Genomic DNA, 27202 nt, shown 5'->3' on the forward strand with positions numbered 1-27202 from the left:
ATCGAGTCCCACGTCGGGTTCCCGGTGCATGGAGCCTGCTTCTCCCTCTGCCTGTGTCTCTGCCTCTCTCCCTCTCTCTCTGTGTGACTATCATAAATAAAGAAAAATTAAAAAAATATATTTAAAAAAAAAGAAAAAGATAATTATCGGGATCCCTGGGTGGCGCAGCGGTTTGGCGCCTGCCTTTGACCCAGGGCGCGATCCTGGAGACCCGGGATCAAATCCCACATTGGGCTCCTGGTGCATGGAGCCTGCTTCTCCCTCTGCCTGTGTCTCTGCCTCTCTCTCTCTCTCTCTCTCTGTCTCTCATGAATAAATAAATAAAATCTTTAAAAAAAAAAAAAAAAAGAAAAAGATAATTATCGTATGATTTCATTTATATGTGGAATTTAAGAAACAAAACGGGATCACAGGAGGAGAGTAGAAAAAAATAAAACAAACGAAATCATGGAGACAAACCATAAGAGACTCATAATCATAGAAACAAACTGAGGGTCGCTGGAGGAGAAGGCAGTGGAGGGGGCAGGGTACCTGGGTGATAGACATTAGGGAGGGCATGTGATATAATGAACATTGGGTATTACATGCACTGATGCATCACTAACTTCTACCTCTAAAACCAATAACACATTATATGTTAATTAATTGAATTTAAATAAAATTTTAAAAAATAGAATGTAACAAATTTTAAAAATGTGTAAGATTTTTTAAAAATCATACCTTTATACATAAGAAGGCATTTAATAGCGGTCCATAGAGAGTTATTTGAGAATCTGGGGAAAGTTCCATTTCTACATGAAGCTTATCAGGTGGAAGTTCTGAGGGATCAATAGGTGGGCGTGAAGAAGTAGAAGGAGAAGAAACAACTCTATCTGATGTTTTCTGGGATGGCCTTAATACAGATAGCATTGTTTCTTCCATTTCTGACACTGGAAAAAATTAAGGAAAAAAAATTTGTGGCAGAGAATTTCTTAGAAGTTCTTTAAGGAACTCTTCACTAAGAAATTCTATTTTGTAATTTTTCATGAAAGTAGCTATCTCTGATATAGTATCTGTAATACATAATGAAAATAGACTTGCAAGTCTAATAATTAAGAATGCGAAATAAAACAGACTTTATTGAAATATGTGTAGAGATACATAAATCAGATGGCATAGAATCAATGAACATTTCCTATTAACATTCTTGAGTCCCTATAATATAAATTCAGGTGACAAATAGGCTTTATCTATACTTGGGCATTAAAGTACAAAGCAGTTTTCACATAAACAGCTATTCAAATACAGTGTGATATTATCAAGCTCTGAACGTAAGAATAATTATGAAAACTATTCTTTAACACTTAACTCACAGGAAAAATACAAAGAAAATATCACTTGACTCTAATTTTATTTTGGATCATGGTAACAGGTACATAAGCTTCAAGGAAGCTATGATATGATAGTTTTGAAAATGCATTAAAAAAATAACATTTCATGAAGCCAAGTGCTTTAAATACAGAGAGAGAGAGAGAGAGAGAGAGAGAGAGAGAGAGAGAGAGAGAAGAAAGAAAGAAAGAAAGAAAGAAAGAAAGAAAGAAAGGAAGGTAGTATATTCACATCTTATTTGATATTCTAGTTTGGCAGAACTTGAAAAAATTATTTACTTTCTCTGAGCATATTTATTCAAATCTACTATAACAATAATAACAATTATCTCAGAGTAGTTGTAAGGATTAAGTGAGATAATGCAAACCAGTAAACAGCTTGGTCTAGTATTTGAAACATAGTAAATGCTCAATGAAAGTTAATTATAATTATGCCAAAAATCCTAAAGGTTTTTAAATGTATACAATTATGTCAAATGAAAATATATATTTCCATATTTAAAATTTTTTCTCTTATATTTTTAATAGTTATCAATCATAAAACCAGATGTTCCAAAGTACAAATTATATAAAAATTATATAAAAACACTTACATGATTGTTTTAGCTGCTCATCTGCTTTTTGTGGATAAATTGGATGCCATGTATAATCAATTGTAAGCATGACACTTGGTACAGTCCAGCATTCAACCCAACCAGATCTTTGAAGAACAAAAAATAAAGTTCTGGTCAGGTATTTTATTCTTTTAATTGTATACAAATACCAGTCACAACTTTTACCACTATTGTTTGAAAGAATCAGAAGAATTTTCTCCACATATAAACACAAAATACTTAAATCACTAATTTTATATACTTACTTTTCTTGTGTAATATTCCGCCATTTTGGTTTAACTGTTTTCTGGCCACTTTGACACTCAGCAGGAATACCAGTATCATGAGTCATTTTATTTGGATGGCAATTCTTTACCAGCATAAATAATGAATATTTACTAGGGTGGCAATCTGGTAGAAATAAATGAAGATCAACATCTTCTCCCTAAAAAAGAATTTATCTTTACCCAAAGTAATAAAACAGGTACATAAATATGTTAGATTTCTACTTATAGCCAAAGTTACGTATAATAATATCGAGAATAAATTCAAAAGAAAATGAACATAAATTTCAAAGGCAGATTTTATGATCAACAGTCAGTTAAATAACTGGAATAATATTTTACATTGACTAAAACTAATTTCTGATTAGAAAATTAGGGGAAAAAATCACGGAAATAAATAGCATAGTCTCCACAAAACAGTAAAAAAATTATCTTCTATGGGATAATACACTGTAGCTCCATCCACTTCCTAGCAAACAGCAAGATTTCATTCTTTTTGAAGGCTGAATAATATTCCATTGTGTGTATATATACCACAACTTCTTTATCCATTTATCAGTTGATGCACATTTGGGCTCTTGCCATAAAATGGTTATTGTTGATAATGCTGCTATACACATTAGGGTGCCGTGATGCCAGATTTCTTAACTAGCAGCATAGAAGAGTGGTTAAGAGAATGAAGGTCTAACCTATGCCACTTGGGTTCAAAGTCCAAGTCAGCCACTCACGGGCCACAAGTTACATAAACTCAGTTTCTGTTTCTGATTTCATAAATGCAGATAACAACTACCTCAAGAAAAATGTTCTGAGAATGAAATGAGTTAAAACACGTAAAGCACTTGGAATAGTGTCTGGCACACAGAAAATGTTTGTTATTAGTTGCTCTTATTTTTTTTAACACCATAACCTCCATCAATACTACAACTATTTCTGATTGCCCATACCCTAAAAATAGGCGTTCCACAAAATTTAATTTTTTTTCCACAAAATTTTAAACTCATTAGAGTTCCCTTTCAGAGAAAAGGAAGAAAGGTATTTTGTGACTAACCCTTGTATTCATGTTTACAATTAGTAATGAAATATAGGAAAGTATAAAATCTAATACATATACTATAAACATGAGAGCTAGAATGGGTTTTCAAAAGAACATGTAAGTTAGCCACCAAGGTTAGAAATGAGCTGTGGTTAAGAAAATAATCAACTCAGGGTATTTTCTTTTTATCGCCTAACTCCTCAAGGGAAGTCAGGGAACTTAGGGGAAGGATAGAACATTACTGTTAACTACAAAAAAAGAAACAGCAATTTCTGTGACACTGAAGCTCATGAACAATGGTGGAAAGCTAAAATACCACAGGATAGCAAAGAGACAGGCAGGGAAAAGTAATTACAAGCTTTGGGAAATCAAACTTACTAATAAACCTGTGGAATAAAGAATGCACACAATTATACATACTCTTAAAGTGAACTTGGTGTTACACGTAGCTGGAACAAAGTCCGTAAAAGGCAAAGAGAAATCAATGTTTAATGTTTCCCCACAGGCTGCCAGATACACTACAAAAAGAGCAGGGAGAAAAAGAGAGAAAATTTACTTTTAACTTCAATAAAGCTTTAAAGAAAAAATGCCTTAAAAACATAACTAAAAAAATGAAAGATAATATGCTTATTATTATTATTATTAGCTAATAAAAACTCTGAAGTAGTTCTCTGAGAGTATTGTAAGACAATGGAAAAAAGACCAATTCTAGTATCTAGTAAAACTACAAAATCGATGTCAATTTCTGTTGTTATTTGTCTTAAGGAATAGAATACTTGACCTTAATTTTTAAGAAGTTCTTACCATTTTCCTGTTGTTTAGTGGAACAGTCAATCCAGTTGTGTTGATTAGCAGCCCAAATCATTTCAAATTGATGAAACATGATTTTAAAATTCCATGTATATGGCACAAATGAAAAAATATCTGGAGCACTATCACTCGACCAGTCTTGAATTAAATCTAAAATTATGTGAGTGGGAGACAGAAAGCAAAATTAATTGCAATCCAGAAAACAAAATATAAATATTCTACCACCAGTCAAAAATAAATTTTTCTTTTGCTACTAAAAGAACTTTTATACTGAAATGCTAAAAGATGATTAAGATATAAGTAAATGATTTAATAGCAAACCAGTGTTTACCTACTAATCACAGTTCCAAGTAAGAGATATTTCATGCATTTTATATACCTATTATGTTTTAAAGAAATTTTAGAAAGGAGAAAAAAAACACCTGAATATCCACTACCCAAATATCCAGCATTATCAATAGTTTTCTAGTTTTTTTATGTAGATTTTTATACTATTCTAGATGTACATATTTTATATATTGCTTTTTCCTTATTGAACTCAAAATTTTTCCATGTTATTTCAATACACATTAACAAAACCTTTAATCCGAGCTCATTAAAGACGTTTGCCAGGACTGATTTACTTAGCCATTTAGTAACTTTGGATATTTAGACTCATTCCGAATTTTTGTGTTATATATTATTTTATGTATATTTTCATGCAAGATATTTTAGATATTCAGGAGTACTTTGTCAGTATAGATTCCAGAAGTGGAATGGCTAGGTCAAAGTTTATAAATTTTTTCAAAACTATTGTAAATTACAGGACTGCTTCCCAAGAATAGTGAAATCATTTATACTTCTACAGGAAATCTATGCTTGACTATCTATCATTGTACTCTCTCCTGCATTATACTTCTTTCCACCTTTCCCTCTTTCCTTCTCTTTTTCTCTGCGGGTAGCGGGAGGTTGTAGCTTGGTAACTAATAGATAATAACTGAAAACTTATTTTAGTTGAATTTCCTAATTACAAGTAGGGTTGAGCATTTTTTCATGTTGATTTACTCATTAAACAAATACCTACAGAGGGTCTACTGTGTGCCAGACTATAATGGTGAACACAAACTTGGCCCTGTTAATATTTACAGTCAATAATCTCTGATTTCTGATTTGCTGTACTGCTGATTTGCATGGTTTTAAGTGCTGCTTTTTAAAACTATTCATTTATTTAGTCTGCTTATCCTTTGTTACCTTTTTATTTTAATCTCAATAGGCAAAAACTCTTTATTATAAAAGCACTAATCTTATAAAAGCATTAACACTAATCTAAAAAGCTTTACTTTTTCTTCAGGCATTCACATCGCTTATGTGCATATACTCCCAGCAATCATTATCTTTCAGTACATGGTCTCCTCCTAAAGGTGTCAAGTTCATCTCTGTATACTCATTGTATATAACACAGTGCTATGCATATAAAATTGAGCTTTGTGTAAATGAGAGAGAGAGAGAGAAACAATTAGAAGCAGTATTATAACACACTTTGACAGCAGACAGTCCGGGTTTAAATTCTGACTTTACCATTTTACTAGCAATGCAATCTTAATTAATGTAAACGCTATCAGTTTTCTCTTTTACAAAATGAGGACAACTTCACAGACTTGCTGTGAGAACTGAGATGGTATGTTTGAAGTTTTAGCAAAGTAACTGCTACAGGGTAAGCACTCTATGGAAGCATTTTATATTAAAGATATTCTAAAGAAAATAGTAGGTAAAAATAATTAAATATTTAAAGTAGTTTATTTGGATTTATTTTTTTAAGATTTTATTTATTTATTCATGAGAGACACAGAAAGAGGCAGAGACGTAGGCAGAGGGGAAGCAGGCTCCCTCTGGGGAGCCTGATATAGGAATCGTTCCCAGAAACCCAGGATCATGACCTGAGCCAAAGGAAGACACTCAACCACTGAGACACCCAGGTATCCCAGTTTCTTTGGATTTTAAATGAGGTCTTTAAACTGAAAAGTACTATATTCAATAATAAAATCAGAAGTCAAATTTATCTTATATAATATCATATGAAATTATGATTTCATTATCATTTAAAATTTAGCTGCAATGTACAGTAGCTTGTGTACATTAAAAATCTCTCTTATAAAAAAATAAAAATAAAAATCTCTCTTATAAAATGGCAAAATAATATATTTAATATCAAATGTCAATAATTTAAATTAATATTAAATTTTAAGTCAACTGAATATGGAAATTAACCTGTTCTATAAAAACTTCACTTGACAATTTTACTTCAAATGTATTTTTATTTCACTAAACAAGTAATCATAGTGGTTTATCATACTATATACTCTGTATGCTTACTTCTGAAGTTTTACTTCTACTTGCCACCCTACCTAACTAACGTGACTCCATCCCAACTTGCTAGCTTTATTCTTTAGCACAATGGCTAGCAATTGAGAGATACCCAAAAGTCATCTCTGGAATGAACAAACTCTACAGTATAAATTTATTTGTCAAGCTGATTTTATCACTTTCATTCTTCGTCAACATTTTTAGTTCTGTACTTTTACTCAAACTATTCATCCCATCTAAAATAATTATACTCTTTGTATCTATCCTCTCTGATAAAGGAAAACTCTAACCATCATTAACAACAAAAGGATACTACAGAGAGAGCAAAGGATCCACAGTCAAAGAAAAAAAGTACTTAAATATCTCTTCCACTTACTAGCCTCACGGAGTCTGCCTAAGTCATTGGATGTTTCCCGCTTCAATTTCCTCACTCAGGGATAGCAATAATAGTTACCTCTTTTCAGAGTCATGAAGGTAATATAAATGAACATGTTTTAGAATTTCTATGAAGACATACTATACAAATAATCAGTTATTATTACTGAGTTCATTTACATATCCCATTTTAGATCTTATGGTCTTTCCCTTACTTTCTCTGATTACCTTCAGGTCACAACGATTTCCTCTGTATTCGTGTCTTACACCCTTTTGTTAGTTTCAGTTCATGCTAGCACTCAACATATATATAATGTTTTGTATTGCTTCATTTATTTAGGTCTAGTACACATGCCAATATACTTGATAAATAATGCAAAACAAAAAATGCCCATAAAGTGACATACCCATAAATTATTTGTGGGCTGAGATCATGGTTTAAATTTCATTATTAAGAGACTTTCAACTTACATTGATTACATTTATCTACTTTACACTTCTAGTTAAAAGATTGAGACATAATTGCTAGTAAAATAAACACAAATTCAAATTATCCATTATCATCTCAGGAAGCTAATATGTTTATAAAGTTATTAGCCAATTATTTTAACAAATCTTATTGTTTTTTTTCTTCCATGAAATTTCAAGATATTCTGCAATATAGTTTCCTTCCCATCTTATACAATATCCTTACTGATAATATTTTAAAATATGGCAAAATATTTTACTAGCCTCAACAACTATATCTAATTGTTTTCTCTTTAAACCAAAAGCTGCTCTCATTAGCAGATGGCCTTATCAAATAATTTAATTTAAAAAAGGAATTATTTTCTTGATGACTGCCTTACTTTTTTAGACAAAAAATTTTTTAAGTTATTAAGTTGTGATGAACACTGGGTATTGTATGTATGTGCTGAATCACTATATTATACACCTGAAACTAATATTACATTGTATGTTAACTAACTGGAACTTAAATAAAAACTTAATAAAGTTATTAAGTTGGTAATCCAAACATTCATCTGGAAAAAAAAAATCATCTACAATTGACTTTACAATTAGGTTGTCAGGCTAATACCCTATAAAATGTCAGTTAATTGTATTGGAGCTTTGCAATGTTGTTAACATTGTCTTCTCCCCTTCATCAGAGTAAATATAAATCAATTTTTGTATTAGCAGAAGAGACTCCATTTCTGCCTTTTTTTTACATCTTTAATTCCTGAGATTCCTTATTATATTTATCATAAAGCTGTCTTTGCCCCACACTAAAATCTCTTAAGAACTTCACGTAATAATTGGCATAAAAATGGCTACTGAGGAATATTATTAGGCATTCCCTCAGATCAAATTAGATCATTTGTTTTCTGCAGAATTCTGTCATTAGAAAAATATAAAACTGAGAAAAGAAAACAGCAATTCAAACACTATAACCAAGTTCGTTCACTCCTAGGCTAAACATATTACTAATAATTATCCTTTTTAAAGAATAAATAAGTTTTTAAAGGATTCTAAGAAGCAATAGAAGAAATATGAATAAAAGTTACAGCTGTAAACTCTAGAATTGAGAACTTTAAGTTTTTTACCTATTTTCTTTAAATTTCTCCAAATAAATTTTAGAAAGATATAACCAAAACAGTGAATTGCAATATGTATAAACTTACAGATTAGAAATAAAGAAAATAATTTAGAAAAAAAAACTTAGGGAAAACATGATTGTAACTTGGGAAACGCTTAGTTGGTTGTTTGAATGTGACTAACACAATGGTCAGCCTAAATGAAAGTGTTACCACAAAATTAAAAATTTAAATCTTGAGGAATTATCTACTCCAACTATTCTTAGCACTCAGACTTATCAAAGTCTAAGAATGTGAAGTCTGGAGTAAAAACAATGTGAAGGATTAAGGCTTGAAAACAGAAACCTATTTTAAAAGGTTAGCAAAGTTAAAACTGCAAAATCTTAAGTGAGAGGAAAACTGCTACTGCTGAAGAAACTATATGTAAACAGATTCTCGAGCCAGATGACTTGGGTTGGAACACTAGCTCGACAGACTTACTAGTTGTGTGACCCTGGACAAACTGCTTGACCACTCTGTAACTTACTTTCCTCATCTGTAAAACAAGGATAACAATAATATCGATCTCAGGAATTATAAGAATTCAACAATTCAATATGTGCAAATTGCTTAGAACAGAGACAAACACATAATACACACTATAAGAATTAGTTTTGTTTTTCTTTTTAAATAAATCTGAATTGAGCAGTACTTATTCAATGTTCAGCTTTACTGACAAAAGTTTAAGTTGCCTTGGGGTTCTGTTATATCCTCTACTACCGGGACCCTGACTTGATCCTTGAAGAATTATATATCTCCAAGAACACAGAAGCTTTCTATCTAGTCCCCATGATAAAGTTCCCAAACAAACCAGGAAAAAAGATAAAAGACTTACAATTGAACATTTTGTAATAATGGCATTATAAAATACCCAAACTCTAACAATAGCAAAATTAGGGTATCAATTATTATCTCTATTTCACAGATAAGGAAACAGAGGCAAAATAATTAGATAATTTGCCCAACATCATATTGCTAGTAAATAATGTGAGGGCACAACTATCTATGAACACCTGACTATTACTATATTCCCAAATATCTAATAGTACTCAGCACAGATCAGAAGCCTATAAATGACTGGTGGACATAGGCACAGATGCATGGATGAATAGATGGATGGATAAATGTAGCAATCTGTAAAGCAAATATTAGGTGCTCTGGGGTAGCCACTGACCCTGGCAAATCAGATCAACTCCATTTAGCTAAACTTTATGGGAAAGTTCTATAGATACAACTTATTTTTGTGTAGTATTATTTATGTTAGAGACCAAGACCACATGTTCCTAAACCCATAAAATATGAGTAGCTATCATAATATGCTTCAAGAAATAAAGGAATTTTTTTCCAATTAATGATAACATCAAATCAATATCCATGCAAATATAAAAGAGTAAGTAGGAGCTCCAAATACAAAAATAACATACCCTTGTACACTGTTGGTGCAAATGTAAGTTGGTACAGACACTGGGGAAAACAGAAATACCGAATGATCCAGTAATTCCACTACTGAGTATTTACCCAAAGAAAATGAAAACACTAATTCAAAAAAAATGTATGCATCCCTATGTTTATTGCAGAATTACTTACAATAGTCAAGATATGGAAGTAAACTAAGTGTCCACAATAGATGAATAAAGAAGATGTGGTGTGTGTGTATGTGTACGTACACATGTACACACACACACAGAGGAATATTAAGCAGCTATAAAAAATAAAATTTTGCCATTTGCAACAACAACATTTCATCTACATCTGGAATCTAACAAACAGAACAAAGAGCACAAACAAAGAAAATAAACTGATGATTACCAGAGGGGAGGAGGGTAAAGAGATGAGGAAAATAGGTAAGAGGAAGTGGAAGGTACAGGCTTCCAGCTATGGAAAGAGTAAGTCACTGGAATAAAAGGCATGGCATAGGAAATATAGTCAATGGTATTGTAATATCATTGTAAGCTGACAGACAGTAGCTAGACTTGTGGTGAGCACAGCATAATAGATAAGAGTTGTTGAATCCCTATGTTGTACAACCAAAACTAATGTAACGTGTCAACTATACTTCAAAAAAGTAAAAAAATAAAATATTTAACTATCTGAATATACTATTTGTGAATGACAATAATTGAAAAAATATAATGAAGCCATGCTGATGCCTAATTCAGGAAAAGAAAGAAATTGGTTCATCCTCCCTAAATTACCCCCACTAGACGGACATAAAGCACCAGTCTAAGATGAGTTCTTTCATTTTTTTGTAAGCCCAATTCTGGGTTGACATTTTCCTTGTTTGTGGTAAAAGAGAACACAAAATATCTGTATTTAAATTTTCTGTTTTATATTCTTAGCCCAAAAAAGAAGTTTAAAAAAATATATTAACTGTATCACCAAATCCCTATGTTAAATCTAAAAGCAAAATTTACTGAACGTAAACAAGTTCACTGTGATAAATCTCACTGTATTTACATTTATTAAAAAATTACCAGTAAAGAAGTTCTTCTGTGCAAAGATGAAGTGGTAGGTAGCCTTATAAACCTCTAATTCACACTGCCAAGTCTGTGGCATGTTCCATATTCGGGGATAACTGGCATTGATGTGGAACTGCAAATGAAATGTTAAGTAAAAATGTTAGAGCTTAAAATGTGACATTATGTGAAGAGCATAGAAATAAATTCACACACACACACACACCAGTGGACTAATTAAAACTTATTTTCCTGCTGAGCTGAACAGAAGGTCCCTTTGAGATTCTAATATTACTGTGGCTAAAGGTCAGTATCCATGGTTACATCCAGCTCTTTGAAATACTAAGCCATGATGTGTCCAGAAAAACTTAAGAACAACAAATCAGGCTATGATTTCGATACTGTAGTCTAGCTAAACTATCGTTACCAGAGTAACAACCAATGTCACAATTCATCCTTAAGCCTAATCTATTACATGAGAAGCTCTGGGTTTGGCCTCCAGTGCTTTCCAGGTGCCCATTTGGCAGTTTGGTAGTAGTGCTTTATCATGTATTTTAGGTGCTTTATTATGTATTTCATCTGCCAAAGTTTCTGCTAAAGGTAAGAGTTGCCTGACCAGGAATAGCATTATTGCACTGCACCATTTATCAGCAATAGCTCAGGAATTCATTCAAATGCTGAATATGCCAGTTTAATATACATTTATAGTATCTAATATATTCTTGGTAATTTCAAATTTTTCCTCTTAATTTACATATATATCATGTATAAATATACTTTTTTTTAGACAATTAAGGATCTAATGACACCAGCTTATAAAAGAATCTTTTCTGAGTATCAGCCATTTTACATAGTGGCTTTTGTTATTATTGTTATTGTTGTCCTCCCTAATAAGGAATAATTTGCCTGATTAATGAAATGTGTCCCCACTGTGCAATTTTAATCATAAGCATTTCTATTTTTTTTTCTAATATGGAGCAATCTGCAGTATCAGTAAGATTTTCTTCTTTTTACTTCATTAAGTAAAAAACAAAATGACTTATTAAGCCATGAGAAAGAATCCAATGGGATCAGAAACATAGTGAAAAATTATCTCTTTTACAACATGGGAGTTAGTCTAGTCATAAAATGAAATTTAAAAATAATACTCACATTTTCAAAGACTAAAAACCACATTAGCATTACCTTCTGCCCATAACCAGAAGTAGAGCAAAAGAGAGATGCCAGAGTCCACAGCACTGGGAATCTACTCTCCTTCACAAAAATAAGGCCAAGAGCACCTGGTAGTTCTTGAATGAGATTAACCACTTAATGACTTCTGGTCATAAAAATTTTATATTAAAAAACTAAAACCAAATTCAGATTTTATGTAAAAAAAAATAATAATAAATAAATAAATATATATATGTGTGTGTGTATATATATATATATATATATATATATATATACACACACACACACACACACACATTATATCATCATTTACTCTAAACTTACTGCTAACATTTCTGCTTCTAAAAGGGTCCGGTATTGCATGCTTGTGGTGGCATCAACATGCAAGAGCTGTCCTTTAATTGCAGGAGTATAACCTAGTAAGTGAAAAAATAAAAATTAAGAACTTTAAAAATATAGGTATGATTAAAAATTTTGTACTGGAAACATCTCCCATCACCACCCAAAGAAGGAATCCCTGAAAAATGGTGATCAGACACTATATAAAAACATCCCAGTAACGGGGAGCTTGGTCATAACAGGTGACCTTTCTCATTTTGGACAGCTCTTTGGACAGACTTCTTGAAGAAAGAAAGTTCCATCTTCATAGAATGTCCTCCTGATTTTGCTTTCCAGTGCAAAACTATAAGTCTACCCGCTAAATGACAGTTTTCAACTATTAAAGAAAGCTCCCATGTCCTTTCGTCTTCCACTACTCAAGGGAACTTATTTTCATCATTTTCAACTGTTCCTTATTAATGAGTTTCTAAGCAACAGCTATTCCTTCTGTAATTAATGACAGTTAGCAAATGACATAGCTACATTCTGAACAAAATCAGAAAAGTGCAGAGTATTTCACTTCTTTTCTTGAAGGGCTGCCCTTCTATGAACACTAATGCTATGGTCACTATTATATGGCTAGTACAACATGCATCCTGCTCTGGGCATTTTTTTCAAACAGCTGAATCTCTGAAAAAAAAGTTTTAAATGTATTTTAATCATATTTTGTTAATGTCTAAGGCCTAAGTCTATTTATCCCCTCAGATAGTTATCTTAAAAGCCACTTAATCTTTACCAAGAACCTGACTGTGGGCTTTCTTCAGACCCATAACTCACTTCCCATTAATTCATAATAAGTATTCTTGAGATACTGATTCCCTCAGCCCTCAGTGGCTTCCTTACTCCAGTGTACCAATAATTGTACCAAAAAAAAAGTGTACAAATGTCTCCCTGTGTGCAATTTCAGTTTTAAAATAGTAGAGGCACTTCCTTAACTGAATCATTCTCAATTTTACACAACCCTCAACTATCTTTTTCCTCCTACTATATATCTGTAATTAAGGTTTCCCTAAAAGATGTTCTTTCCAACTCACTACTCTGCATCAACCAGTCCTAGACAATCTCAAGCATCTGCTTCAATACTCTGATTTACCACTCTTTTAAAACCAGCTAAGGTAAGGTTTAACCTTCATCAAAAGAGCCTCAAAGTTACAGGGAAAAGATACACTATGCCACGCTGTTACTGCCTCACAATGGATTATCTAAGTAGGGAGAACCAATTGCTATTTTTTTATACAAGCTGATGAATGTAGTCAACCTGCCTTCTTCTTATACCAGCAGCAAAAAATGTGACAGAAATAAATAGAGAGCGAAGAGTGATATAAGAATTACCCTAATTATACTTAGCCATAGTTACATTATTGGTTAGTGACAAAAATACGGGTAAGTTGCTATTCTCTGTACTCTCAAGGAAGTGAATAAGTAAAGCAGAATTTCATTTTAATTGCTCTCAATTACAAATATAATAACAGGCTAAGAAGAAGGAATAAAGAAGAAGGCTATATTTTGATAAACTTAACAAAATGTATTTTTTTAAAGATTTTGTTTATTTATTCATGAGAGAGAGAGAGAGAGAGAGAGAGAGAGAGAAAGGCAGAGACACGGGCAGAGGGAGAAGCAGGCTCCATGCAGGGAGCCCAATCTGGGACTCGATCCTGGGTCTCCAGGATCACACCCTGGGCCGAAGGCAGCGCCAAACCGCTGAGCCACCTGGGCTGCCCAATAAAATGTATTTAATCACATTATTGATTAACTTGTGTCAGAGTCCAAATTTTAAATGCATAATGAATTTAGATTAGCTCAGAAGAAGCGATAGCAATCAGAGTATTATTTAATATTTTAAATATAAAATGTTCTGCTTTCTTAAAGTTGTATTTTTCAAAGGATCAGGCTTACTCTGACAAAAATCTATTAACAATATAACCTAAAACAAAACCAGTCAGTCATTCTATCTCATACTGTCCATATACCATACGCCAAGTACTGGGTTCAGTACCAAGTTTACATCAGTTTAAAAAACACACACAGCACCTGCTCTTGCAGAGCTATTGACTACTAGGAAAAATACATTTTAAACAAATTACGCTCAGTCTTATAATAAAAGAAGTATTAGGGTACAATGAAGCATTAGACCTAACTTGATTTAAAAATTTTTCCCTTCTTTCTAGGTGCACAAATAATTAAATTATGTAATATGTACTGTTAAGTAAACATAATAGAAAGCTGAAAAAGAAAACCCCATTAATGTTAGTTTAAGTGGGCTAACAAACTATTTTTTATGTGTCAATTATTCCCCTATTTATCATTTAAAATAGAAAAATACTCATTATAGCTTACCATTTTCCTCAACTGTCATTGGAATATTAATTTCTAAATATGAGCCAGCTCCTACATTAACATGTACAGCATTTGTTTCCTATCAAAAGAAAAAAATTAAACCATATAAAACAATTATTTTCTCACTACTTAATCATACTCCCATCTTTATTTTTCAGTTATCACAGACAAAATAAAATCATCAATGATACTTTTAATAGGTATTAAAAGTTTCTAAGAACAAAAGTTCAAAGTTTTACTAAAAATACATTAAAACAATTTAGCTAGATCTAAAGGAGAAAAAGAACCAGACTATAGAATTAAGGTTTATTATTAACTTTTTCTACTTTTGGCACTTAATGAAAACAACATATGTACATATGTACAATTATTACAGAGGGAGGGTGGTGGGAAGCTCACAGAAATGAATCTAAATCACCAGGAAAATACTCTAGAAGATAATGTTCAAATTTTAAACACTATTTTCTACTATATTAGTTCAATAATCACCCTGTTTTTGGTAAACAGCAAATCAATTGTAGCATCTGCAATAATATTCATTCGTAGTTCAAAAGCAAGGATCTGTCGTGGTCTCCCAGGCTGTGCAATTTCAGAAACTTTCAGAACTTGATAATCAGGTGGGAAGAAAAACTTCCATAAACAATCTCTATATAAGGAGGTAAAAAGAATAACTTGTTATTCAAACAATATTACATCTATACAGGAGCAAAATCAGTATTCTAACTTTGCATTATCACTGCTATCTCATTTAACAATTGGACATGAAATAGAAAAAAAGATTAAGTCACAAAATAACACCTACTCTAATTTCCTTTCAGTAAAACAAGACTCTTTTCTCCAATATTTTATACTTCCAAAGATCAGCAAGTTTTTAGTATCTTTTTAAGATTTGTTTATTTACTTGATAGAAAGCGTGCACAGGCATGTACATACATACATCCCCACAAGGGTGGGGAGGACCAGGGGGAGAGAATTTTCAAGCAGACTCTCTTGCTGAGCATGAAACCCAATGTGGAGCTCAATCTTACAGCCCATGAGATCATGACCTGAGCTAAAACCAAGAGTCCAGAAAGAAAATAACATGAAGGAAAAGCTGAATACCTTAAAGATTCAGAAAAATTACGTAAAAGTGGTAGAATGAAATAAAAATCTACAAGCTAACAAGTCATTCTACATCAGAGATCAAAATCTCTTCACAAAACTGAATTATCCAATAGCAAACAGTTGATATTTCTTCCGAAAAAAAAATTTTTTTTTTACAGATTTTATGTATTTATTCATGAGAGACACAAGGTGGGGGGCAGGCAGAAACACAGACAGAAGGAGAAGCAGGCTCCATGCAGGGAGCCTGATGTGGGACTCGATCCGGGGTCTCCAGGATCAGGCCCTGGGCTGAAGGCGGCACTAAACCACTGAACCACCTGGGCTGCCCCTCTTCCGAAATTTCTTACATCTTAGTGGATGCTAAGAAAATTGACCTTACTATTCATTTCTAGTTATAATTCATATTTGTGTAAACACTCAAAATGGGGAAGAAGAAAAGGAAATGGCTACAAAAGAGGAAATGTATATGTAAGTGAAGAGTGAAGTATTGTTAGTAAATAATCCCATGGGAAAATAAACTTTTCTTTTCTTCCTTTTTTTTTTTTTTTAAATAAATCTGAATGAATGGTTTGGTAAGTCCAGGTTGAGAAAGGTATTGCTGTTTTCTCCTGGCAGTGGCAGGATCTACTGAATACAAAGATCACCTTAGAAGTGAATATGGCTGTAGAGTAAAAGAATTTTAGTTTGGACTTTCATGTAAACATACCCTAATATTTTTTAATGTAACAAAATTAAATACAGTTTAAGAATAATCACACGATTCAAATTTTAGAAATGCAAAAATATTTTATGTGTCTGTGTTAAAGGATTGTTTTAATTTTTTCCTTTTAACTATAATAAGGTATAAATGTAACTTACTGAATGGGATGTAAAACCCCTCATTTTCAACTATTCCACAGTAAATAGAGAATAGTTTACTATAGGAAAACTTTTATCTCAAATGTTATCTAAAAATGAAAATTTAACCAGTAATTTGAAAAGCATTTGTCTCCTAACCTGAAATTTTAAGCTGTTCATTTTCAAGTCTAATAAATAACATAACTAGAACTCAACAAATATTGTATTAGCATATTGCAAGTTTTCAAATAACAAACTTATCATACAATTGCTAAACAGTTACATTTGATGGGGCAGGTATTCCTAAATACTAGAGATACCAAATTTAATAGAACATACTACTTAACAAAGTAGATAATTCTTCAAACAATGCTAGGTAGAAAACATTTTTTAAAACAAGAAATATCAGAAAGGGAGACAGAACATGAAAGACTCCTAACTCTGGGAAACGAACTAGAGGTGGTAGAAGGGGAGGTGGGCGGGAGGGGGGGGGTTGACTGGGTGACAGGCACTGAGGTGGGCACTTGACGGGATGAGTACTGGGTGTTATTCTATATGTTGGCAAATTGAACACCAATAAAAAATAAATTTATAAAAATAAAGATTAAAAAAAAAACAAGAATAAAAAGAGTCATCATATCAAGTCAGTATTAGCACTCTTCATCAATCAACAGCCCAATATGATCTGCTTTGGTGAATGATTTAGTTTGTATTTCTCCATTTAAGCTAGTTTATGAACAGAAAAACTAACTTAGGCAATGTCTATTTACATAAAAATTTAGATGTTCCCTCATAACCAGTGGTAAATGTCCCTGTCTGTGCTTAAATTCTTCAATAAATAGAAATATGGTCAGAATATATTAAAATAAGAATTACTCCAAAATTAATAGAATGACTAAAAAATTTAAAAAACCTTTCAGACACTGTCCATGACCTCCAGGATAAAATGTTTCTTAACTACCTATAAATCTCCTAACAACCTCCATTGTCATCATGAATTTGCAGAACTCTTCCTTTGTCTCAATTATTTGTCCTCCTCTTCTTTTGTTGGCTAACTCCTACTTAGGTTTCAAAATTCAACTCACATGTTACCTCTACTAGAAAGCCTTCCTAAGTCTTCTCTGATGACTTTTACACTTGTTATGGGAAGAACTGTGTCCCCCTAAAAATTCACATATTGAAGTACTAACCTCAAGTATCTGAGAATTTGCTATTTGGAAACAGAATTTTTAGAAAGATAATCAAGTTAAAAAGTGGTTGTTAGGGTGAGTCCTACTCCAAGATGACTGGAGTTCTTCTAAGACAAGGAAACGTGAACACAGAGGCCTACTAGACATACAGAAGGGAAGACCATGGGAAGACTAGTAAGAAGATGGCCATCTCCAAACAAGAGAGAAGCCTTGAACACAACCTACTCTGACAGCCATCAGAAGGGACCAATCCTACCAACAACACCTTGATCTCAGAACTCTAACCTCCAGAACCATGACAAATTTCTGTTGTTTAAGCTACTTAGTTATGACAGTCTTAGCAAACTAGTACATTACCTTTCTAATTTTCATTAAGACTTTTCACTTCCTTTACTACAGCCCTTCACAAAACTCTTCTGTTTCTTTTTCCTCACTAAAACTGAACTGTATGTCTTTTATCTGAATCTTTACAGCCCAATAATCCCTGGCAAATTCATTAATTAAATACAAAAGAAAAAACAAAGGAACCAATAACTATGCTCTTCACTCATCATTTTTCTAACAAATTAGCTCCTCCTTCAGAATGAACTTGCTTATGCCGATTTCTCTACCAACAAGTTATAATTTGAATTAAAATGCTTACCCTGTCATAATAAAATAGCTTATAAAAATATTAAGCTACTTGTTAATAAAATTTATAGCTTATCTTAATACAGTTAAAGACATACTTAAAGACTTAGAAATATAATTTACTCAAGTACCTTTGCCTATCGGCCCATGGCCCATAATTAAAGTCTGTTCCTTTACCACAAACAATATCCAGTCCCCAACATGGAGGCAAATCTTGTAATTTGCAATCCTCACTGCTCATTTCTCCTTCAATATTTTCTTCTGTTTCTTCTGGAACAAGTCCTATATTACAGAATATACAATACAAAGTCAATTACTTATAATTACTGTCTAAAGATTTCTAGATCAGTAGTTCTAAAAATGTTTTGCTCCTGGTAACTCTTTACACTCTGAAAAATTACTGAGGATACACAGTGGGAATTTTTGGTATTATCTCTACCATAATTTACTGTATTCAAAATTGGACCAGCAATTTTTTTAGATTTTATTTTTAAAGTAACGAAGAACTCGTTGCATGTTGACACAATGAAATGTTTAATAATAATGAACTCATTATATTTCATTTAATAAAATTTAATACAAATATGATATGAAAACTATTTTATAAAAATTAAATGAAGTTTTAATTCCATTTGTACTTATTTTTTTTCCAAAGATTTTATTTATTCATGAGAGACACAAAGAGGCAGAGACATAGAGAAAGAGAGAAGCAGGCTCCCCCAGGGAGCCTGATGTGGGACTAGATCCCTGGGCCTCGGGATCATGCCCTGAGCCAAAGCAGATGCTCAACTGCTGAGCTACCCAAGAGTCCCTTAATTCCATTTTTATTTTATTTTTTTTAATTCCATTTTTAATGAAAATACTTCTTAATGAAAAATAACCATATTTATTAAGCAAATTCATTTTAGAAATAAGTATTGGCATTGTTTTCATTTTGGCAAATCTCTTTAATGCTCAGCTTAGTAGAAAAAAAGCAAATTCTCAAAGCTGCTTCTGCATTTAATCTATTGTTCAAGGATCTGAGGAAAACCTAAACTCAAACAAATAGGTATACAGAAAAGGGAGGAGTATCTTAATAGCTTTTTCAGATAATTTTGGATATTCTTCTCTGACACTATACCAAAATTGAACAAGTGGTAGTTTCTTAAAAGTTATTTGCAATGTGGAATCTGAAACCCTATCACTGAATTTTTCATACCCTGATACATTAAAAGTTACTAATCTTCTACTTTGAATATATCTTTTACCCATGGCATAACTTTTAACATCATGCATTTGGAAAATACTGACTCACAGAGACATGCGTATGTTTTCCAAATACTGACAAATTTCATTATTAAACATTTTTAAAATCACATTTGTTAATAACACTGGTCTTATCAGAAAAGTCCTTAAGCTCACACAGTAGCAGACCCAAATTTTCCAAAATTCTGATTTTCATGTGAAAACTCAAAATCATAGTTTGTCTCTAGTTGCTCCTTCAAGTAAAACTGGTGCTTCGTGAAGAGCAAGTAATTCAGGTGGGAACTCAACTATACAAGTGCTTTTCCTCCAAAGATCAGTATACTCTGGAATGTAGCAGAAGTATTATTATATGTACTCGCCATTTTATCACACTGAATATTTAAAAGTTTATTCAAGGGTCATGACTTGACAAAAATAATTTTTACTGCTTAACCAAGGTTTTTTAAAGTAATACTGGTATTTGTTTTACTGTAAATATGTGGCAGTGAACAAGACAGTGATTACTAGTTTGGTTTGGAACTACTGCCTTAATTCATGCTAATACACCAACACTTTCACCCACCATCACTTTTGTACCAGCAGGGCAGATGTCAATATGGTGAAAAAGGCAACTAACATCCTACTTTTACTCTGAAAATACTCTGACCTCATAAACCCCATAAAGGCATAAAAAGTAGGAAAAAAGGGCTAAAAATCCAGGATTTGGCTACTTTTATAAAATTCAAGCCACCTGTAAAGTACTGTAACCAGCTACATTTCAATCCTTAAACTTCAAGTCTCAAATCTAATATACTACGATTTTTTTTTTCTCTCAAGCTAGTATGAACTACCTTAACTGTCATCACATTCTCTAAAGGTTTTCACACGAGGTCACTTGCATTCACAATTTTTGAGGTATACTTCTGAAAATAAGATTGAATAAAAGATTCCTATACTGTTCCTTTGGTCTGAATTTCAATTTTCAATTGAAATTTTTGATAAATGACACAGACATTTTTTAGGTAGGCACTCTTCCATCCATATTTACCATTTATTGATGTTTATTTTATTCTAGCTAGGGAGACTTAAAATATTTTTAAATATAAATATTTCATAGAGGAAACAGAAGCTTAGCTATGAAACATACTTTCATAGATTAATACCTGGCTCATCCATGTAGTAGTAGATGTCAACATCATTTGATTGCATCACCACAAACCCTTCTCCCATTAATCTTGGTGGCCTATAAGGAGGGGGGAAGGCAAACTAAGTATCTCCAGAATACAAAATGTTCTGTATTCTAATTATGGTAGTAATAGTTAAAAACAAAAAGAGAAAAAAAAAAACCTAAAGAGCAATCAAGTGTAGTATATTGAAAAGGGAAAACAAACATCTTTTACACAATTAAGGGAAAACAGACATCTTTTACACAATTAAGTTTTGCATATTTGTATTCTATATTAGACTAAATAATAAAATGGTACTGAAAAATTTTTAGTTAATATATTAGTTTCAAAAAGAAAAAATGAAAAAAGAAAATCTGCTTTACATTTTTCATTTTAAGTTTTAAATGATAGGGATCAATTTAAATCAAACTTTAATTAAATACAATGGAAGAACAATGATCATTGGAATAATTATATTCTGTATTTATAATAAGAACTTTAAACTTAAAATTCAACCATTTTAATATTAATAATACTTTACAGTTGAATAGGAAATATTTTATATATCTGTAAAATGCTGTCATTTTTATTTTTAAGAACTGTATATTATCTTTATCTTATCTGTTCTCAAGAATATCTAGTTGATCAATTTGAAAAATTCTGGAATGAATGTTTCTCTACAATCACTTTCCCACAAACTTTAGTTGCTTTGATTCAACAACTTTTTATCATTCATATACATCTTCCTTCCATATTAAAATTGACTTCTCAATCATTAGATAATATATATAAATTAGCAATCTTCTTCTAAATATGTATTAAATGACAAACATTAATATTTAGTATCATTTAATTTCCATACTTACTTTTGAAGGGTAAAAAATACAATTTCACATTTTTTTACAAAAATTAATAAAACACTTTTTTATCTTACTCCAGTAAATTTCACATAGTCCAGATTTATTCAGTGTTATAACTTTTACCCATAATATACAGAACTGTGTGCACAGCCCACATTCTACAAAATGCTTACCAAAGTTTGTGATTATGAAGAATGAGATGAAGTAAACCCAGTCTCCTGGTACTCAAGTAGGGAAAACTTCTCTATCATTCTAAGCAATCCCCAGGAAATCTAATAAGCAAGGTAGCCAAAAGGTGGAACTAAGAAGGAATAAACCTGCTTCTTATAAACTTTTTACTGCCTGCACACAAAGATAAAAGCTGGGACAGTTCTAAAATTGTATCATGCTAACTTCACCAGTTTTCCAAGAGTAATTTAGACTCAATTTTCAACTTTTCATGAACTCAAAATGGTATTCACTATACTACACTTGTTGAATGTATTAATAACTAATCCCTTCTGGAAATAAAAACATACCTGTAATGTATATTTTCTGAGCTACAAACATCAGAAATAAGTTTCAATTGCCCAAAATAAGTTTCTCAAGTATAGTGAAAAGGAGAAAAGGATAGAAAAATTATAGTTATAATGTTATAGGAAAATATTTAAAATTAGAGTTCATCAATAGATATCCATTTATCTTATAATTATAAAGTAAGACTATACTGTTAACTTATTTAATACAGACATATACCCAATTATTGCCCAACTTAGAGCAAAAGAAAAATATCTATCTATTGATATCTATGTTAGATATAAAGAAATTATGTTATTTTTATAAAACTTTCTTACTCATCATTTTGAAGACCAACGTATCTTGGACTAGGAACTAGCATGACTCGAACATTTTCAAGCTTCCCTTTCACAATATGCATGAATTGGTCAAGATGACTAGAAGGTGGTTTTGTAGTATAAGTTAAGAAAGCATCATCAAAGTTGATACATAGAGTTTGAGGTTGGTAATGATTTCCAAAGGCCAAACGTCCCTAAAAAATAGATAAGAGAAATTATGTCACAATATACAGACCATATATTTTTCCTTAGTTGATCTCATAACAAACATTTTCAAGCAACAACTAAATAATTCCACTTTAGCACTATATACTATTCAAATTATTTCACTGATCAATTTAGACCAGTGTTTAAAGAAATCTAAGGGGATCCCTGGGTGGCGCAGCGGTTTGGCGCCTGCCTTTGGCCCAGGGCACGATCCTGGAGACCCAGGATCGAATCCCACATCGGGCTCCCGGTGCATGGAGCCGGCTTCTCCCCCTGCTTATGTCTCTGCCTCTCTCTCTCTCTCTCTCTGTGACTATAATTAATTAATTAATTAAATAAAATAAAATAAAATAAAATAAATAAAATAAAATAAAATAAAATAAAGAAATCTAAGTACTTGTGAATTAAAAAACCCTTAAGACCTAATAAATTTGTGCTAAGATGGTATTGGTGTTGAATTAATTCTTTCACACTTTCATGAACTTTGGAACCAAAACAACTCTATAAAATTACTTTCTTAAGTGAAAATTTTATTTGCAAATATAGGGGTTTCCATTATTAACCCACCAAATATTAATTGTAACGAAATTTACTTACTGTGCTCACATTGACCTTTATGACTGGAATAAGTGATCTCCATGAAGATGTGGGGTCTTGAGATTCTGTTTTTACTTTAACCCTGAGAAAAAGAAAAAGAAAAATAGATATACATAAGAAAAACCTAAGTAGCTGACTTCTCCACAAAGTTACCAGCTGTAACTTTCCAAATGCATCTAATGATTGCTCCAGTAAACAAAATAAAGACAGCATCTAACAGAATACTAATACCTCTCAATTATCTCTTGGAATGCACTCTGTCATATATCAAAAAAGTATAATAACGAAACTATGTTGTTTGAGTGATAATAAGTTTTAATGACAAAAGTATAAATTACGGTATGTTGTCATTATATCCACCATTATACTCATTACAATGTGATATTTCATAAGACAACCTACACTAATAAAACAACAAATGACCAAGGTACAAGTCGCTTTGATATTTTCTACTGTTCTAAGCACTTTTGACAACTCAGCTGATCCTTTCCCTTCCCTATCTCCATCACTTTGTGACACTTTGTGACAAAATTTCCTCTCAATAAAATGAAAATGATAGGTCAAGAGTAAGAAAAAAGAAATAGGACATACACAAAGTATACAAAATTTAAGATATGAAAATTTCACAGCAAATCAATCACTAAAGATTTCAGATGAGAACTCAAGGTATATATCTTCAATAATCCAGTAACTCCTAAATCACAATTCTGAGGGCATCTCCACTAAGGTAGCCTTCAGTGCTTAAAACTAAATTTGAAACTAACCTATCTCCCTTCTAACCTCTTTCTCTAGATTCCATGAGCATGACCACTAATTAAATTAGAAACTGGATTCATTATTGCCTCATCCTTCTTACTACTTCTCCACACCTAATCTATCACTTCTTATGGATTCATTTGCCTAAATATACCTGTAACCCATCCACTTCTCTCCCTTCTCTTTGTTACCAACCCAATTGATGATCATCTCTTCCTTGGGCTGTCACAACATCTTTCTTCCTTCTCAGTGTGTATAACTTTTATTTCCTTTCGTCTTATTGCAATAGGTAGTACTTCTAGCACAAAGGTGAAAAGGAGGGGGACATTTTTGCTTTGTACCTGATCTTAATGGGAAAGCTTCTAGTTTCTCACCAGTAAGTGTATTGTTAACTGTAGGATTTCTGTAGATATTCTTTATTAAATCAAAGTTCTCCTTTATTCCTAGTTTACTCTGAGATCTTAATCATGAATGAGTGTTGGATTTTGTTACTTTTTCCTGCATCTATTGATACGATCATTTGATTTTTTCATTTTTAGCCTGTGAACTGATTTTTGAATGTTGAGCTAGCCTTGTATACCTAATAGTTTTTCAATCAGATGATGAGGACATTTATCCCCAATTAAATATTTCATGGATATTATGTCCCAGGCACTGAGCTAAGAGACCAGGGATACCGAGACTATGACAACCGTTCTGTTTTGAGGGAATTTATAGTCTAGAATGGGAGTAAGAATAGTTAATAGGCAATTTTAGTGCAAGGAGTGTTATCTCATTCATTTGGGGAATATAAATAATAGTGAAAAGGAATAGAAGGGAAGGGAGAAGAAATGGGTAGGAAATATCAGAAAGGGAGACAGAACATGAAGACTCCTAACTCTGGGAAATGAACTAGGGGTGGTGAAAGGGGAGGAGGGCGGGGGGTGGGGGTGAATGGGTGACGGGCACTGAGGGGGGCACTTGACGGGATGAGCACTGAGTGTTATTCTGTATGTTGGCAAATTGAACACCAATAAAAAATAAATTTATTATTAAAAAAAAAGAAAAAAAATAGAATTCTGTGAGCACACACAGAAGGATCAGGGACACCTGAAGGGTGAATGAGTTAGGCAAAGAAGATGAAGAGTCCTCCATAGAGAAGAAACATCATATACAACAGAGAAGTTGTTTACTGAGGCTGGAGTGGATTGAGGTGGGAAAGGAAGAAATAAGAATTTGTTTGCAGATGACACAATCATCTGTGTAGACAATCTGAAAGAACTAACAAAAAAACTCCTGGAACCAATAAGTGATTATAACAAGGTTGTGGGATTCAAAGTTAATAATATCAAAGTCCATCACTTTCCTATATACCAGCAATGAATAAGTGAAATTTGAAATTAAAACTACAATATCATGTACATAAGCACCACAAAAACTGAAATACTTAAATATAAACTTAACAACATATATATAAGATCTGCATAAGGAAAACTACAAAACTGTGACAAAAGATATCAAATAATCAAATAAATGGAGCTATATTCCACATTCACTGATAGGAAGATTCAATGTGATCAAGACGTTAGTTTTCCTAACTTGCTCTATAGATTCAATATAATCCCAACTGTGATCCCAACAAGTTGTTTTGTGAATATTGACAAATTGACTCTAAAGTCTACGTGGAGAAGCAAAAGACCCAGAATAGCCAACACACCATTGAGGGAAAACAGTAAAGTTAGAGGACTGACACTACTGACTACAAGACTTAACTGTAAAACTACAGTAATCAAGGTAGTGCGGTATTAGTGAAAAAACAGACACATAGATCAATGTAACAGCATAGAGAGCCCAGAAACAAATGAAATAAAATTATATATTTATATATGTACCTTAACTATGCATATATGTTTCTATATTTATGTGAATGCACTGGAAAGGAAAAAAACAGATAACAATAGTTATCAATATGGAGGAAAGGAGGACTAGTAAGCAGAACAAGACTGTTTCTTTTTACATTATTATTTGAATTTTTAAAAGAATTATATAATAATTTATGTGAATGTAAGTTTTAGTCAAACTACAGATTAGGCTGTGTTTAGGTGAGTAGCATTGACGATATTTAAAGTAAATGTTAAAAGTCAGAGATTAATAAAATTCAAGTATGACTATGAACCTTTCAATTTTGGACTGGGTTCTTGTTCTTCCATTTTCTCGTGTTTTATCATCCTCTTTCTTGGGTGGAATTATTGTTGGCTCCAAACCAAACAATTCTTGAAGACGTCCATAAAGATCCGAACGATTATAGACATGAAATTCAAAGTCATTGACTGTGATATATAATCTGGTTTCTGCTTTTGGATCTAAAGATATCAATTACAAAAAAAAAAAAGTTTTTAGTCAACGTTTCAAAAATTTTAGTCACATCTTTCTCACAGCTAAAGTAACTAATATAATTCTATGAAGGAGAATTTCTAAAATTTAAAAATATAATGTATACAATACATATAATTTATAAATATAAAAATACATAAGCACATAAATATGTTTTTAAACTATATAAAATACCAGCAAAAGGAAGAAAAAAGCTGATGTTACTATAGTACTCCAATTTAGCATTCTAAAACAACCTGAATTTCTAAATTCTGGCTGTATAACAACAGAATTTAAAGACTTTATGCTAAGAATAACAAAGTACTATTTACAGACTAAATGTAAAACTTTACCCTAACAATAAATTTATAATAAAATATAAAAACAGCAAAATGTTCAAAGTATGATACATTTATTTTTTTTAAGATTTTATTTATTCATGAGAGACACAGAGAGAGAGAGGCAGAGACACAGGCAGAGGGAGAAGCAGGCTCCATGCAGGGAGCCTGACGTGGGACTCGATCCTGGGACTAGAGGATCAGGCCCTGGGCTGAAGGTGGCGCTAAACTGCTGAGCCACCAGGGCTACCCAGGATGATACATTTAAACATCACATTTAGTTTTTAAATTTTATATCACAAAACAAAGATTTTTCATAAATACTAGTTTATCTTTTAAAACTACA

The 27202-nt window shown here is 32.1% G+C and overlaps 1 protein-coding gene across 16 annotated transcripts in view; it reads right to left on the reverse strand.

The window, feature by feature from the left end:
• BLTP1 (bridge-like lipid transfer protein family member 1) overlaps positions 1-27202 on the reverse strand; it is a 213236-nt gene that overhangs the window by 150399 nt on the left and 35635 nt on the right. For all 16 annotated transcript variants that reach the window (XM_072755305.1, XM_072755320.1, XM_072755318.1 and 13 more), the window contains exons 7-20: positions 26322-26508; positions 23411-23492; positions 22607-22800; positions 20911-20990; positions 18655-18805; positions 15252-15408; positions 14763-14841; positions 12372-12463; positions 10893-11010; positions 4082-4237; positions 3698-3795; positions 2227-2405; positions 1961-2067; positions 721-929 (exon numbers count right to left, since the gene is read on the reverse strand). In XM_072755305.1, the coding sequence (XP_072611406.1) occupies positions 721-929; positions 1961-2067; positions 2227-2405; positions 3698-3795; positions 4082-4237; positions 10893-11010; positions 12372-12463; positions 14763-14841; positions 15252-15408; positions 18655-18805; positions 20911-20990; positions 22607-22800; positions 23411-23492; positions 26322-26508 (1889 nt within the window). The remainder of the gene's footprint in view (positions 1-720; positions 930-1960; positions 2068-2226; positions 2406-3697; positions 3796-4081; positions 4238-10892; positions 11011-12371; positions 12464-14762; positions 14842-15251; positions 15409-18654; positions 18806-20910; positions 20991-22606; positions 22801-23410; positions 23493-26321; positions 26509-27202) is intronic.

This window comes from Vulpes vulpes, chromosome 4 (assembly GCF_048418805.1).
Source record: "Vulpes vulpes isolate BD-2025 chromosome 4, VulVul3, whole genome shotgun sequence".
Taxonomy (NCBI): Eukaryota; Metazoa; Chordata; class Mammalia; order Carnivora; family Canidae; genus Vulpes; species Vulpes vulpes.